At 41.8% G+C, this 17,020-nt stretch overlaps 1 protein-coding gene across 2 annotated transcripts in view; it reads right to left on the minus strand.

Moving 5' to 3' along the window:
- Positions 1–17,020, minus strand: part of fras1 (Fraser extracellular matrix complex subunit 1) — a 441,368-nt gene that overhangs the window by 85,250 nt on the left and 339,098 nt on the right. For both annotated transcript variants that reach the window (XM_043696280.1, XM_043696287.1), the window contains exons 42-48: positions 13,287–13,477; positions 11,590–11,743; positions 5,475–5,738; positions 4,065–4,253; positions 3,204–3,323; positions 2,324–2,503; positions 849–973 (exon numbers count right to left, since the gene is read on the minus strand). In XM_043696280.1, coding sequence (XP_043552215.1) covers positions 849–973; positions 2,324–2,503; positions 3,204–3,323; positions 4,065–4,253; positions 5,475–5,738; positions 11,590–11,743; positions 13,287–13,477 — 1,223 coding nt within the window. The remainder of the gene's footprint in view (positions 1–848; positions 974–2,323; positions 2,504–3,203; positions 3,324–4,064; positions 4,254–5,474; positions 5,739–11,589; positions 11,744–13,286; positions 13,478–17,020) is intronic.

Below are 17,020 nucleotides of genomic sequence, written 5' to 3' on the forward strand. Positions count from 1 at the left end.
TCAACATTATTGTGATCAGTTTTAATCTTTCCTCATTCTCATTCAGATCTATGTTGCCTTAAACACAGTGGTCATTCCATCTGTTCGTGATCATCTCGAATCTGCACTTCAGCTCTTGCTGTTTTCTGAATCTGAAGCAAGTTTCTCCATCTCTGTCTGCATTGATATTTCCAAGGTATTCCTGAGGTCCATCCTTTGTAACCACATCATTTATATACTACCATCTGCCAGTGCCACCAGATGATGTTAACAATATTCAACTCTGTCTTCATTTACTGAAAAGTTGTTGCTACATTTTGCAACTGCCTTCTTCCTGTCACGAGGCTCAGGAAGGGTGTCCAGCTTTATTTTGTTAAAATCAAAGCTGTTCTCCTTAACTTCTGCCACCATGTTGATTTTCTTGATACCATCAAGTGCTCAGCTTTCAAATAAGGATAAGGCAGGAAGTACAGACCATCACATCAACAACAATTCAGGCAAAGATTAAGTTTCCCATAACTGTCTGCATTCTCAAATCCCTTTATGATTTCAGTTAACTTAACAATTGTGATGACTTCAATGTTCCAATGTTTGTAAGAAACTTTTGCTCCCCTAGCATCAGTCCATTCATATTTACCTCCAATGGAACCAAAGAGGTAATCTCTTTTCCTGCTTTCAACAAACATATGAAACATCCACACAGACTCCCCTACCCTAAGCCTTGCTGTTACGCTGTTTTCTGCTTGCCACCCTACTGCAACTATGTTGTTTTATAACATCATGATACACAGAAGTGTTTTAGAGTACAGGTCATCAGTATTAATATGGTACCTGCTGTTTAACTGCTCCCATAATAATTTATACTTTACCTCGTTGACACCATCGGACACAGAAAAGATGAAATCATCGGAATGCTTTTCCTCATCGCTAGTGTGAACATACTGAATGCTGCGGGCTGCGAGGTCAGCCTGTGTAAAATAGCTAACCTTTGTTCCTGTTGAAGAGGATAAAATGAAAATTATAATGCAACAAAGATTGACTGGTTCAAGTAACATGAAAGATTTGGAATATTTCAGCAGCATTGTCAATTTAACTGTTACCATTAAATACAAAGATGCCCCAAATAACCACAAGAACAGTTTAGAGGTTTCAGTTGATTCAAACGGGACTGCTTAAACAATTTCCAGCTGAAATTCTTATTTCTATGTCCAGTCTGGAAAAGAACGCTTCAAGCTGGATCTATTAGTCTCACTTGTTGTTCTAGCTTCAGCAGTAAGGTTAGTAATTTACTCAGACTCAGCTTTCCAGGAGGGTGATGATGAGCCATACACAACCTTTCCTTACCACTGATGGCCATAAATAAATGGTTTTTATACCTAATAATGATTTCCTGTACCATCTGTCTTCCAAAAACAACAGAACTTGATGTAACTTTAACATCAAAAAATTGCAGTGACTAATCCTACAACCAAATCACAATTTGGGAGAGGAAGACCAACCATGAATTAATTATTTCCAAGTTTCCATTTCAGAACTGCAGAACAAAATAAAAATGATGCATCTGAAAGGGCAAATTTGAGCTGATAACAGTTAAGATCAGAGTACCAGATGTATAGAGGGGGCACAAAAAAAACACAAATTAATTTCTCACTTAACTCTCAAGAAGAAATAAAAGCCATCCTTAAAAGATTTCACATATCCATTATTTTAAATTTCCCAGATTACGTGAGTTTACTGATCCAAATTGTTGCCAGTTGTCAATTACTCTCTCACCTCCAAAAGAACATTGGGAGCCACAGAAGGAAGAAAACATGCAAGTTAAAGGCTTTCAACATGGAGATTCCACCTTGTGGATAGCCTTAGTTGAAACCAGCACTTTGTTTGGGCTCCAGCCTAGGAAACTGAATCCTCAAAAAGCATCTAATTCAAAGACTGCAGATGGACTTTGAAACTAGCACAAAATTAAAGCTCAGAACAAATTACTGCAGATACTGGAATCTGTATTGAAAACAACAAATGTTGGATTTCACAGCAGGTTGGACAGCATGCACGGAGAGACAACAAGCTAATATTTCAAGTCCAGATGACTCTTCATCACAGCAGATCTGAAGAGTCATCCAAACTCAACATTAGCTTGGTCTCTCTACATGGATGCTGTCTGACCCACTGTGATCTCAGACACTATGATCTCCAGCATTTGTTGTTTGCCATACAAAATTAAAGCGAACAGTTGTCCTGTCATTTGAGTCATTTATTACATTGCTACACATTTCTAGATAATAATTTTTGAACTATCACTCCTTTAACCTAGAAGAATCCAAAAAGTTATCTTCGTTTATTTTACCTGGAGAAGCAACATGCTCAATATGACCCAACTGGGGTTGTTTGGTTAACCTGTACATCAGTTCACCAGGCTCACTATCCTGGTCAGTAGCCGACAGCTGTAGGGTTGTTATCTTTTTCACTGTGTTTTCTTCCAGCACCAAGCCTTTATTAACTACAATGGATGGTGGAAGCTTATCTTCTGCAAATCAAAAATCAAGTTAATGATATTCATGAGAAAACCGACAAAAGATGGTTGTATTGCTTAGCAATTAGGAAACATTTCAAATGTCAAGTTTAGTATTACTAAATAATAAAATGTGGGGTTACACACTCAGAAATGACACATCTTCCACTACTCTTCAGTACTGGCTGCACCTGCATCTACTGAAACTTTGCTGCAGGCTCCCTCAAGTTTCCACTTTCTTAGTATAAAAAAGATCAAGTATAAGGTCACCGAGTGTATATGCATGTGGCCAGGATCATGGATTGACAAGAAGCCTGTATGATTTCTTGAATATTTATCAGTGATCCTGTACACAGTTATGGAGAGGGCTCAAAAGCACACCAGCTTGTTAACCTTACTGACATTTTCAGCATTTTGTCAGTGCCAGGTCAATCACATGCCATCCCTTTGTCTTTGGTCCTTTCCATTGGCAAATTTTCAAACAGACTTTCACAAATCCCTTGAAAGTCTGCTGGAATCAGAGGCTGACTTTATTCAAGGGTAAATCCTGGCAATGATGCCGACTTGTGCAACAATGTCAATTTTAGAGCATTAAGGTTTGTGAATATACAAATAGCAGAAATGGTAAACAAAGTGGACATTAAGTTTACAGCAGCAGTGGGTTGCAATGAAGGACACCATGAAACAGTTATTAGAAGCACAAGGGCACTCTTACCTAGCACACTAATGAAGAAGGACTGATCAATTAATTTATTTCCATCTGTATCAACAACATCAAATTTGAAAGCAAAACTTCCACCAGGCTCTCCTTTTTCATGTCTATATTCTACATATCCTATAAAAGATTGATGGAAAAATAATTGCCATTTAGTTGTTCAATTTGGTTTTGACAATGTTATTATTTCAATTTTAAAATCATTAATACAGTTGAAATGTTACAACACTAAAAGAGTCTAGCTTCCCTTTCAGAATCTGAGGAAAAGATCATTCTCATCAACACCAAAGCAATTTTCTACAGAACAGATGGTCGACAAATATTTTGGGTGGTTATCAGTCACAAAGTTGTGGACAGTGTGTCTAAATTCTTAGGTCATCTTTGCTGCAGAAAAGTTCTTTGAGAGTACCAAGAATCCAAACATTAATCTCGATGTGATTTATTTTAGTTATTATTACCACATAAAGATCAAAAAACTAAAAGCCATCATTTCTTGATCCGAGATTTGTACTTGGTGGGCGGCACGGTGGCACAGTGGTTAGCACTGCTGCCTCACAGCGCCGGAGACCCGGGTTCAGTTCCCGACTCAGGCGACTGACTGTGTGGAGTTTGCACATTCTCCCCGTGTCTGCGTGGGTTTCCTCCGGGTGCTCCGGTTTCCTCCCACAGTCCAAAAAATGTGCAGGTCAGGTGAATTGGCCATGCTAAATTGCCCGTAGTGTTAGGTAAAAGGGGTAAATGTAGGGTGGGTTGCGCTTCGGCGGGTCGGTGTGGACTTGTTGGGCCGAAGGGCCTGTTTCCACACTGTAAGTAATCTAATCTAATCTAAACAACCATGTCAGTATGTGAAGTCTCACCAACCTTTGTTAATGTCAGCTTGGGTAAATCTTTTAATGGGTCCTCTGATTGAGATTTGAACCAAATTGTCATTTTTAGATATCTGCAAACGTCCAACTGTAGGATCTTTGGTTATGACAAACGTAAGCTTCTCATCATCAGAATCAATATCTGTAGCTTTCAGGTGCTGCTGTGTGATTACCGATACAGAGCCTAAATGCAAAAGATGACTTAATTAAATCCAAGGTTCTCTAATTGACAGTTCATTTATTGGCTTGTATTGCAAACTAAATCATTCATTATTTGCAATTATAGCTAGTCTATTGCCAAGTTATAATGATTGTAACTACACCTCTTTTATTTCTTTCATGCACTGTCTATGACCACAGTTCCCTCAAAAGCATGCATGTGGCTCTGACATTTCTACGTGTATTAGAGAAAACAAATGTTGTGGAATACAAGGCAATAATTCATTTCAAAGGTCAATTTACTTTGCTTGAGATGTAATTGTTTGATTTTCAATTGTCCCTTGGTTAACACTTTAATATGCTTTCTCCTTGAGTGAAGTCCCCTTTCTGCAGTAGGTTTGAAGTGTTCAGGATTCTCAACAGTATCATACAAGCAAGATATTCAAAGTCAGAGCATCAGAGTAGAACCCTATCCTTGGCTCATCCCATGTCATATATCCAACTTCTGGCAGAGCATCTGGACATTGGTTGAGCACAGAACCAATGTTTCCCCAACCTTCCAATTCCACCAATCCAACTGATGGATGCTCGGTGTTTCCATGGCGATACCTGCACACTTTTATTTGTAGATATAAGTGAAAGCATAATATTATAGAAAGTGACTGAGAGAATCCTTGTGGCAAAATTTAAATACATATTTTTCTGTCTCAAATTTAATAAGATAAATTTGCTGGGGGTTCCTCTGCTCATCCATCATAACTTAAGCACAAGTTGTGAACACTCCAAAAGGACGATGATGGAAGTCCTGTGCCAGGATCCTCCAGGTGCCCACCACAGTTAAGAAGAGGGAGAACTCGGATAGAAATGAGCTCCTTAAAGAGTTCAGTGATTCACTGGAAGGGCTTAGTGGTTAGCACAGCTGCCTCACAGCGCCAAGGACCTGGATTCGATTCCACCCTTGGGTGAAGTGTGGAGTTTGCACATCCTCAAACTCAATTGCTTGGGTTTCTTCTGGGTGCTCCAGTTTCCTCCCACAGTCTGAAGATGTGCAGGCAGGTGACCATGTCAAATTGCTCATAATGTTCAGGAATGTACAGGCTCACTGGAGTAGCTATGAGAAATGCAGGGATACAGAAATAGGATAGGGGTGGATCTGGGTGGGATGCTCTTTGGAGAGTTAGTGTGGACTTGATGGTTTGAATGGCCTGCTTCCGCATTGTAAGGATTCTGTGATTCTAATTCTTACCTGCTGAGAACTGTAAACCACGGTTGATTGCTAATCTCGGCGCCTCATTCTTTTGCTTTTCCACAAAGAATTCCATTTTTCCATTTTCTGTGTACAGACCATCTGTAAATGCAAAGCGGAACTCATCGGATTGTACGCTGGTTCCATCGTGGGTGTAAACAATGAGCTCATCCAGCACATCCTGATACGTGAAAGAGGAGCCTTGCGTCAATACTCGGCCATTTTCCAGAGGCTCAGAATAAAATTGCCTTTTCCGCAGCTTCCCTATTGTAATCAAGTAAAACAAATAAATATTTAATCAACAGTACTTGCCTCATTTCTAAAAGAAATGTTCAGAACATTACAGAAGTGCAACGCTTTGAAGTAACCCATGAAATTGCTGCTATGCCCATGATCCTTCATGTAGCACATCCCCAGTATTAATCATGGTTATGATGGCAAAAATCAGCGAGGGGGTGAAAACACTAATTACTCCAGGCAGATTAATACAACTCTGAACAAAAATACCAAGTTGAGTTTCTATTAGCACATTTCAAGGTGTTTCACAGATTGGTATGTAGTGAATGACAACAAAGACAGGAAGAGGGTTATTAAAATCAATGACTAACTGCTTGGAAGAAAGTTTTTGAAGAGGTGATGGGGTTGAGTATGACAATTCCACAGATGATATCCAGGCAGCAGAGACCTCATTATATAGATGGGAGGGCAATTATAAATGTGAATGGGAGGAAAGGAAGCCAATGAACACAGAAGTGTAGAAGGGAATTAGGAAGGACAGCAATCACAGATATTGGAAGGTGAGGTGAATGCGGAGCTGACAAGGAAGGCAAGTGACCGAATTTGGAGAATGGTGAATATGCAAATTAGGGTGGATGAGCAATAATGCAGGGATGGCTCAGCTCAGGGTTGAAGGGTTCACAAAGCTATATGTGCAGACTGCTTCAGAATCAGTGAAGGCTGTAAGTGAAAGTTACAACATAGTTAAGAACCTTCCAAGGCTGGTTCTTTTCAGATAAGACGATCATTTCTGGGTTCCAACCCCGACACGTGTGTAGGTCATTTCAGAACAGGCACTTCAGGGATGTGACCTCCTTATGGGCAACCTATGCTGTCTAATTATGGACAGCAGCTAGATTCCTGAGGCTGCCGTCGCAGTCAGAGGGCCAACATGGGGACAGCTCACAGCTCCACTGAAGAGGCAAAAACTGCTCAGGCCTGAAAAGGAGCCCCTTAAAATCCAAGCGACCTCAAAAGCATGAATCCAAGTTCAAAACGATAATGAATGAAGCCTGGTGGCCCATCAGGACAAAGGGGCAACCCCACTATGGGAATTATTTGGGCTGTAACTACCCTAATTACCATTGGTACATAAACATCTGACTGATGACCATCTATCCTACTATGGGAGCATCAGGGTGCTCCTGGACATAAGTGAACCTGCTCCATCACTGAGAAGATCCTGAAAGAGACCCCCCTCTCTCTCCATTTGTCTGCAGATTAATCATTATTGACCACCTGTCACTGCTGTGAGTAGCTGCTGTACCACAGACAAGATACACTGCAGCAATTCACCACAGCTTTATCAAAGCACCTTCTAAATGGGTGACCTCTACCACCTCAAAGAGCAAGGGCAGATGGTGGTAAAGACCACATCCTCAACTTGGAACAATACAGCTATTCATTCATGATTATTGGGTCAAAATCCATGCCCCTCCTCAGCTCCAGTGTGGGTTTACCTGCACCACATGGGGTGTAGCAGTTCACCCTTAAGAGACATTAGGGTTACCTTAAGAGACATTAGGGTTAAGCAACAACTGTTGGCTGAGCAAGTAATACCCACATCCTGAAAATAATACAAACAACAGATCACCAAGAGGTCAGAGTGTATTGGTCTGTTGACAAAATCTCCACATGATATTTGCAGGCAGGCCCATCTTCAAGCAAGCTTCCATCCAATGGGCGAAGTCTTCTGAAGTTTGAAATATTCCTGGCACGAAGACTGATTACATTTCCTCAAACTTGCAGGAGGTCAGAGTTGTGCAGATAGAGAGAGACCTCCACGAGATAGCAAAGTCAGAAGCTATTTTTCTGCTTGTCGCTCAAGTAAGGTCAAGAGGGGCTTTCCTGAGTCAGACGGCCCACAGAACTGAACTGATGCAGCACCCAAGGAGAAGCCTACCATTATGTTCTCAAAAGCAGTCAGAGATGGGGCAATAAATCTGGCCTAGCATCCTTTGAATAAATATTTAAATAATTTTTGCTCAGCTTTCTCATAGGCCAGCCTAAAATCTGACAATATAGAAGGCCCACAGCTCTTAGGGCCATCAGTGTGTTGGGGAAACCCATCTGCAGGAATGGTCATAGCTCAGAATGTGAGTCCCTGCCTATTGCTGGGAGACCATCTCCCTGTTGTGCAGACGTTTATTCAGATGTTGGGGGAATCCAGCCTTGACCTGAAGTTAGTTCTTAAGTTCGCCCTAATTGGTTCCTGCTGCTAACAGCCCGTCTCCAACATGATCTCTTGGAGATGGGACTGTATCAAGTCATAGTCATAGAGGCATAGAGATATACAGCACAGAAACAGACCCTTCGGTCCAACTCGTCCACGCCGACCAGATATCCCAACCCAATCTAGTCCCATCTGCCAGCATCTGGCCCATATCCCTCCAATAGCTTCCTATTCATATACCCATCCACATGCCTCTTAAATGTTGCATTTGTACTAGCCTCCACCACCTCCTCTGACAGCTCATTCCATACACTTACCACCCTCTGCATGAAAATGTTGCCCCTGAGATCTCTTTTTTTATCTTTTGCCTCTCACCCTAAACCTATGTCCTCTAATTCTGGACTCTCCCACCCCAGGGAAGAGACTTTGTCTATTTATGCTACCCATGCCCCTCATGTTTTTATAAACCTCTATACAGTCACTCCTCAGCCCCCAACATAAACAACCTCTCCCTATAGCTCAAATCCTCCAACCATGGCAACATCCTTGTAAATCTTTTCTGAACCCTTTTAAGCTTCACAACATCCTTCCGATGGAAATAGAATTGCACACACACAAGGGCTGCCTTGCTGATCTTTGAGGGGCCCTATTCTTTCCTTAGTTACCCTTTTGTCCTTAAATGTATTTGTAAAATCTCTTTGGATTCTGCTTAACTCTATTTGCCAAAGCTATCTCATGTCCCCTTTTTGTCCTCCTGATTTCCCTCTTACTTATACTCCAACTGCCTTTATACTCTAAGGATTCTGAGCCAATGGGAAACATTCATAATTTGCGATCAGTGCCACTCCTAAATCTACTGTAAAGTCATTGAAAAAGGCCATTTGGCCCATCCAACTGTTTTAAACCCATCTGCCAACACTTAGCCTATAACCTTGTATGCTTCGGCATTGCAAGCATACTTCTACCTACTACTTAAATGTTATGAGGGTTTCTGCCTTTACTACCCTTACAGGGAGTGAGTTCCAGATTTCAATCTCCCTCAGACTGAAAAAATATTTCCTGACATCCCCCCAAATCTCCTGATCCTTATCTTAAACCTATGCCCCTGATCATTGATCTCTCCAAAGTCAGAAGTCACACGACAACAGGTTATAGTTCAAAAGACTTATTTGAAATCACAAGCTTTCGGAGCGCTGCTCCTTCATCAGGTGAAGTGGTGTAAAGCACACAGGCACAGAATTTACAGGCAGAGAGATCCCTGAAAGATAATTCTAGGTAGTGAAGAGTGTCAAACATTGGTGCAAATGTATAAGTATTTAGTACCATCTTATTTCTCATGATTTATTTTTTGTAATTATTTCTTTGCCTTAACTAATTGGATCATAGGTCATCCCTTCACTTGCTACTCAGCTATTGGTACTTTACTCACACTGTTTGACATTGTTTGATCACCTGCAAAGATTTGTTTTAGCCTGTCAATACTCAATTCACACTACCAGTACTATCTTTTGATACCTTTAATCACATAGAATTGTCTTGCCATGTTCTCGCCATGTATAAATTTTGTGCCTGTGCGCTTCCCACCACTTCACCTGTTAAAAGAGCAGCGCTCCAAAAGCATGTGATGTCAAATAACCCTGTTGGATTATAACGTGGTGTCGTGTGACTTCTGACTTTGTCCACCCCAGTCCAATGCTGGGACCTCCACATTACTGATCCCTGCACAAAGGGGAAAAGTCTCTTCCTGTCTACCCATACTTTCTGCCCAATGGTTTTGGACAACTGAAGTTTGAGCAGAAGGAAATTTTGACTTTTCTCGGCAGTGTGTCAGGCAAACAACGTGATAGTCAAATTCACTGCTCCCACAGAATCAACTGAGAAAGCAACATTGACTGGGAGACAATCTTAGGGTTGTCTTGGCAGATGGATTTGGGATGGAAAATCTATGAGGGAGGAAGAGATGAGGAAAAAGTTAATAAAGTATTTGACAAAAAAAGTTTTGATTAAAGAACTTCAGGGCATTGGTGGAAGCAACTCTAAGGGACACTCTTCCTAAGCTGCAGTGACCCAAGAAGAATGGATGTTTGACTCCCAGTGTGTGCATATCAACTAATCATATCTGGAGCAGCAACAGGGGAACTACAATTGGCTAGATTATGGGGCACACGTGGCTCAGTGTTTCGCACTGCTGTCTCATGGCGCCAGGGATTCAGATTCAATTCTAGTCTTGGGTGACTGTCTGAGTGGAGTTTGCACAGGTGGGCGTGTCTGTATGGGTTTCCCCTGGATACTCCAGTTTCTTCCCAAAGATGTGGAGATTAGGATTGGCCATGCTAAATTGCCCCATACTGTCCAGGGATATGCAGGTTAGGTAGAGTTACTACAGTAAAGGCAGTATGGGAATGGATGGGCACAGGACCTGGATCTGGGGAGAATGCTCTTCAGAGGAACAGTGTGGACTCAATGGGCTGAATAGACTCTCTCCCTGCACTGTAAGAATTCTATGGTTGACCATCCCAGGTTAGGGAAGGGGCAAGTGGCTATGGATGTGCTTCTGCTCATTCTCTGCTGGAAAATATGCAACGTGAGGAGAAAATGCTTGCTACCATTGAAAAGTCTGTGGCTCTCGATCAATCCTCACATATGAGCAACACCTATTTGACTGATACCAATACACCACAGGAATCCACCAATTCCACCAAAGATTCAACACCTTCAGAAAAGAGCAGATTCATTGCCAAATACAGCTAAAGGACATTCAACTCAGTTTGATTGTTCTGAACAAATTACGTGAGTACTTTCAGAACAAAAAAGAAGCTTGGACAACAGTAAAAGCATTTACTGCCTTAGAGAGGGTCTGCTAACTCATGGGTGACTGATGTCCAGCTAAAGCTCCACGACCTTCCAGCAGGTTTCTGGGGAGCGCTAAGGACTCCTTAGTGATTTCTCATTAATTGGCTGCGATGAATTCCAGCAGCAATAGCTGTCCCCATCGCTACTGCTGCAAGACTCATTGCCTGATTACCAGGACCTGTCTGGTTCAATCGTGGTAAATTCTGAACAAGGGTCACAGGCCTCGAAACATTAACTCTGCTTTTCTCTTCGCCAATGCTGCCAGACCCGCAGAACTTCTCCGGAACTTTCTGTCTTTGTTACTGATCTCCATCGTCCATAGTTCATAGTTTTATATTTTGAAAAAAATACTGATCTTGGTTTAAATGGGGTCAGCCTGGAACCACCCTCCCTTCCTGTAGCCTCCAGCAGTGGCCACCTCCATCTGTGATGCTGCTGAGCTGTCTGGCCCCTTATGAGAGCCTGAGAGGGGGCCAACCATCCTCACCTTGACAGCTTCCCCATTGGCCAGCAGTGGTAAAAGGCTCCCTTACTCTTGCAAAATCAGCACCCACTTTTGGTGCCAAAGTACTGACTGCTTACATAGAGTCATAGAGGTCTACAGCATGGAAACAGACCCTTTGGTCCAATATACTGCCCAGTTTTCACAATTACAGTACTTCCATTTGCAAACCTCTTGGTAAAATTGCAAAAAAAATGAGAATTTTAAAACTTAAAGTACTGCTTGATTGAGAACCTTGAACCAAGATGCTCCGAATGATGCAACTCTGATACCTTGTCAAACCCCTCATTAAGATCTGTTCATTGACTTACCATGGCTGGGCTTTTTGGTCACTCTTAAAACCAACTCATTCTCTGGTGTGTCCAGGTCCAGGAGACTAAGTGAGGAGTTTCGAATCACGACACCCGCTCCTTCGTTTACGTACACAGCTTCAACATTCATTTTGGGAGGTTCATCATTCTTCCGCTGATAACAGAAACAAGGAAAATGGGTTAATTTCTGGCCTTTCGATGTGTATTTAGAATAATTTTTTCCAGCATTAACCATTGGCAATGATTGATTTTTCACTCACAATATAAGACAAATATGAAAATTTATGCAAAGTTCATTAAGCCATATATTGTCAACTCAACCTCTACTTGCTCTCTGATTTATACAGAATTACACAAAAATAGAATATAATATAGAAACAAACTGTTGGGATATATCATGACACCTGCCAAAGATATTTGTATTTAATTTTGATCAATTTCCATTAATGCCTTGACTTTTTGTTGCAGTGCCCGAGCAGGGACTATCTAAAACAGTATTGTACATTCAAGAGTGGGAACAAACTGTTCAGTGTGAGGATGTGCCCCTCACAGTGGCAACAGGCAGACATTCTCTCGTATTGACAGTACAGCGGCAGACCATTTGTTAAAACAGGTCCTATTGTTTTCTGCACCTTGCACAAACTCTCAGTAAAGGCTAAATTTAAGAATTGAGTGACTGCTTGCTGACACCAAGGTGATAAAACTATGGTCCAAGGGGTATGTGAAAACGTCATAGCCACACACCTGCAGGGGCAGTAACCTACATGGACATGATCCATTCACAGTTCTGTTTGTGATGAACCAGCTGGTTGTGAGCTTACTATGTTATCTAATCAATGTACCTCGACGACTGAGAAACATTGCTTTTATTCCAAACATTAGTTCAAAATGAATTGACCTTCGCTGTCAATTCTTGGGTCACTGCTGGGAAACATGGATATAAAACTCTCCTCATAAATATGGCAACAGGAAGCGAAGGACTGACATTTGGACTGAGCATCAGGAGAGAGGTCTCAGAAGATGCTGCAGGGACAGTATCATCTACATTGAAGATTGAGAAGATAAGGTGTGAGCATTCAATCACAGTCAAGTGTGATGGTATATTTAAACACAACAGACAGATGTTGTCCACAATTTACAATGAGATAGAGGAGTGTAAAACCACTTTAGCTGTAATTTTTTACATGACACTAAACTCTAAATTTGGTAAGTATCATTTATCATAGAATAGTTTCACATTCACATCGAGACTTAACCAGACCTTCAATGCTTTGCTAATTCTTAACTAATGCCCAAGCAAGTTGGAGGCTCAATTTCATGCCCTATTTATTTTAAAAGAGTACAGAATCAGCCTGGTTTAAAGTAAGCATCAGACTCTATGCAGATAATTTTTTCAGGCACTGTGGTCGACAATCTTTTCACGTTCCTGAACTGAATTTTTGGTCAATTCAGTTAAAAATACCAGCCAATTGTAAAGTGTTACTTTTCTAAAAATCTAGGTAAAAACAATGACTGCTGATGCTGGAAACCAGAGTCTAGATTAGAGTGGTGCTGGAAAAGCACAGCAGGTCAGGCAGCATCCGAGGAGCAGGAAAATCGATGTTTCGAGCAAAAGCCCTTCATCAGGAATCTAAAAATCTGTTTGTCTCTTTGTGTTGAACATTCTACACAATGAGATTAGAGTGAAATACAATTACCAGTATTTTAATGTTGAAGTTATACACTGGAGACTGAATGGTACCATCGGTCACATAAAAGTCAAAGCTGTCTGAAACTGGTTCGATGTTGCGATGGACACTCTGCACGTAATAAATATTATTGTTGAGAATATCCTGAACCGAGAAAGGCACATCAGGACTGATGATGACAGCTTGATCAGTTCTCCCATCTGTCAGAAACAAATATGAAATCACAACTTCTTATCCTGTTAATTAATCATCACAAGCAGGTCCTGCACATTAAGTGGTTAAAAATCAACTCAACCTCCTGCTCTCCCATTGTGTCCTCTGGACAGATCAAAGCAGGCCATGTTCCAACATTCACAAAAATATATTAGGCAGTAACCTTTGCCAATACGTTTCTTTATATTATGAGGTTTAGACCTACAGATGCTCAAAATTAATTACAGCTGAAATTAATCTGTTTCAAAATTGAGTTTTTTTATATAAACAGCGTGAAAGCATTTCCAACTTTGGCTGAGATTAACTGACTGGCCATTCCCATGAAAAGAAAGCTTTCTGGACTGAACCCCAATCTACTGACTGGTTAAGCTCCTTGGTGAATTACAGACCTCAACATTAAAGTTCTCGTTCACTGGAAACTGCTGGCCTATCAGAAGCTGGCATGTTTCTAGCTCCTAAGAGATCATTGAGGTGGCCTAGTGTTCAGGGATTCAACAGCAAGAAGGTAAAGACTTTCTTTCGAGTCTCATTGGATGGGAAGTCACAGGATGGGGTGGGTCAGGGTGGGGTCAGAGACAAGGGCAGGGGCCACCTCCTTGCATGTACCCACATCCTTGTCCTGCCCCCTAATGATGCTAGATTGGCCACTGGTCATGAAAATAACCTCATTATTTATCCTTCAATAAGACAGGACATCAGGGCAGTGTCAAGTTGAGGCCTAAATTGAAACTGTTAATTGATCACATTTATTGATGACTTTCTTGACTTGCCAGAAAGTAAGGACTTTTGGATAGCGAGAAATGGGTGAGAATCTCTCCAGCTCAACCTCACTCAATTTATCTTTCTTGTCACTTTCCTCATTGTTTTAAAAAATTCTCAAGGTCAAGGACCAGGCTCGCAGGAAAGTAGTCTGACACAGAACAAACAGCCAAGAGGCGAGTCTGCTAGAATATAAGTGTTTTATTCCCCGCAGCGTCGCCACAACCAGGTCTCGTACTTACAACGGGTCTGGTTTATACTCACTCTACGTGTTACCGGAACTGGGAGCCGTCAGTTCTCGTAGAGCGGTTGCCAACAACCCACGCTCGGCGGTTAAACGCAACCCCGGAGCAGACTCTACCGAACTGGAGACTTTTCCAGCTGATATACTCTTTTCCAGATATAAACATTCATGTGAACAGCAGAGCAAGGCTAAAAAACACATTCCATTCTGGTTACATACAGATAAGAAGATTCACACGGGAAGGTGTATAATAAGATTCACACGGGACTAAGCGACACCTTCCCCATTTTCGGTTAGATTCACACATGTATTGGGACACAATTTTAACCCTTTCACCACACTCATCACCTTCCAGGGATGGGAGGACTGCAGTCTTGTGTGTAAAAGATCAAACCAACACAGTTTCAAATATAGCACATACACATAACAGCCACTACAGCACAAACCGTACACAATAGTGCAGTGGCAAGCAGAGGTTAATACACATCTTTAAATAGTTTATTTTAATTGAATTGACAGTTTCTGAAATTCGAACATTGAGTCCTGAATTTGCACTGCGTCTGAAGGCTTGTGTATCTTGGACATAATGGTGTTGGAGCTCTGACACCAGGCCTCTCATCCCTGAACCTGCCACCCACCAAGCCTATGGCGGCCGTTGGGGCTGTGGTGAGAAAGAGGATGGACGATGGTAGTTTAGAGTTTGCATATCCACAGAAGGAGCTACACATATGAAGTGCAGCTGCATTCAAACAGATCCAATTCTAAATTTCCAAAAATGACTCTTGGCTTTAGAATAATAGAGCAAAAGATCTAAAGCTGTCAGAATTATTAGGAGGGGTAAGTTACCCTTTTGGAGAGGCCCAGGCACCCGTTTGGTTGTGTTACACTGTGTTTAGAGGAGGTCAAGTGCCCTCTAGGATGGTTACAAGTCGACATGACTACTCCAAAGAAATTATTTATGTAGAACTGTCAAGCTGTCAAAACATTTAAACTCACCAGCATTTTAATTTTTTTTGAATAAAAAAAATGCACCTTATTATCTTTTGGGTCGGTGGGGCGGGTGCTTGTGCCTTGTCAGTTCAATTGACAGCTTTGAGTTTTGAAAGTAGGGCCGGTTCTTTGTTATTTATTTAGGTACTTTAGGACCTTTCTCAGCAGAAAAATAAAGTTTGAAACACTAAGTTGAAATTCCCAAATACCTACATATATAAATAAAACACCCGATAGAATAAAAGTAAAAATATAAAAGCCACAACACAAATGAAATACTGTAAATAAATATTTAAACATTTCACAGTCGTTTGTTCGAGGCTCTATCTAGTGGCAGAGACTGGGCAGTGCAGGTAGCAGCTGAAGGAGGTATTCATCTTAGAATCTCTGCAAAGTGGAAGCAGGCCATTCAGCTCACCGAGTCCACACCAAACCCACCCAGGCCCACCAACACCCTCCCCTGCATTTCTCATTGCTATCCCACCTAGACTATGTACAATTGACCTAACCTGCACATCTTTGGACTGTGGAAGGAAACCCATGCAGACACAGGAAGCAGTCACCAGGGTGGAATCGAACCCAGGCCCCTGGTGCTGTGAGGCAGCAGTGCTAACCACTGAGCCACCATGGGGGAGAGGTGAGTGGATAGGTGGAGATGGAGCCGAGACACAGAGAGAGAGAGAGAGAGAGAGAGAGAGGGAGAGGGAGAGAGAGAAAAAGACACAGAGACAGAGAGAACAACAAAGAGACATAGCATGAGAGATAAGGGGTAGGGAAGTGAATGAACTAATAACAGTCTATATTTTGCCATTTAAAATTTTCCTCCATTAGAATTCATTTGCTTAGCCAAGGGTTTAGTTTGCTTAATCTCACAAAATTAATTCAAAGGACTTGCTCAATCAGCGGTTGTTGCTCATGGTGTTTGGTGACTGTTAAAAGCACAAGCTGTGTTTGTTTTCCACATCTCTTTCTACTGCCACTTTCACCAAGGATCAACACTGTATAAGCTTTGTTTGACTCATTACCAAAACACACAGAACCTGATGCAAATGGAGCTATATGTCTGTCAATGCCAGGAATAAGACAGTACAAATTTGGTCTAGGTGAGTTAATCATATCGCTGAATATGGCGACAAAATCCACCAGTCCACCTCATTCCATATTCTGTGGATTACTATTGACCAGATACTGATACTCCCACTTCCTCCAGACTTTGAATCCTCCCACTTCCTCCAGACTTTGAATCCTCCCACTTCCTCCAGACCAAAGGGGTAGCCATGGGCACACGTATGGGCCCCAGCTATGCCTGTCTCTTTGTTGGCTACGTAGAGCAGTTGATCTTCCGTAATTACACCGGCACCACTCCCCACCTCTTCCTCCGCTACATTGATGACTGCATTGGCACCACCTCGTGCTCCCGCGAGGAGGTTGAGCAATTCATCAACTTCACCAACACATTCCACCCTGACCTTAAATTTACCCGGACCATCTCTGACACCTCCCTCCCCCTCCTGGACCTCCCCATCTCCATCAGTGA

Source organism: Chiloscyllium plagiosum, chromosome 1, assembly GCF_004010195.1.
Source record: "Chiloscyllium plagiosum isolate BGI_BamShark_2017 chromosome 1, ASM401019v2, whole genome shotgun sequence".
Classification (NCBI taxonomy): Eukaryota; Metazoa; Chordata; class Chondrichthyes; order Orectolobiformes; family Hemiscylliidae; genus Chiloscyllium; species Chiloscyllium plagiosum.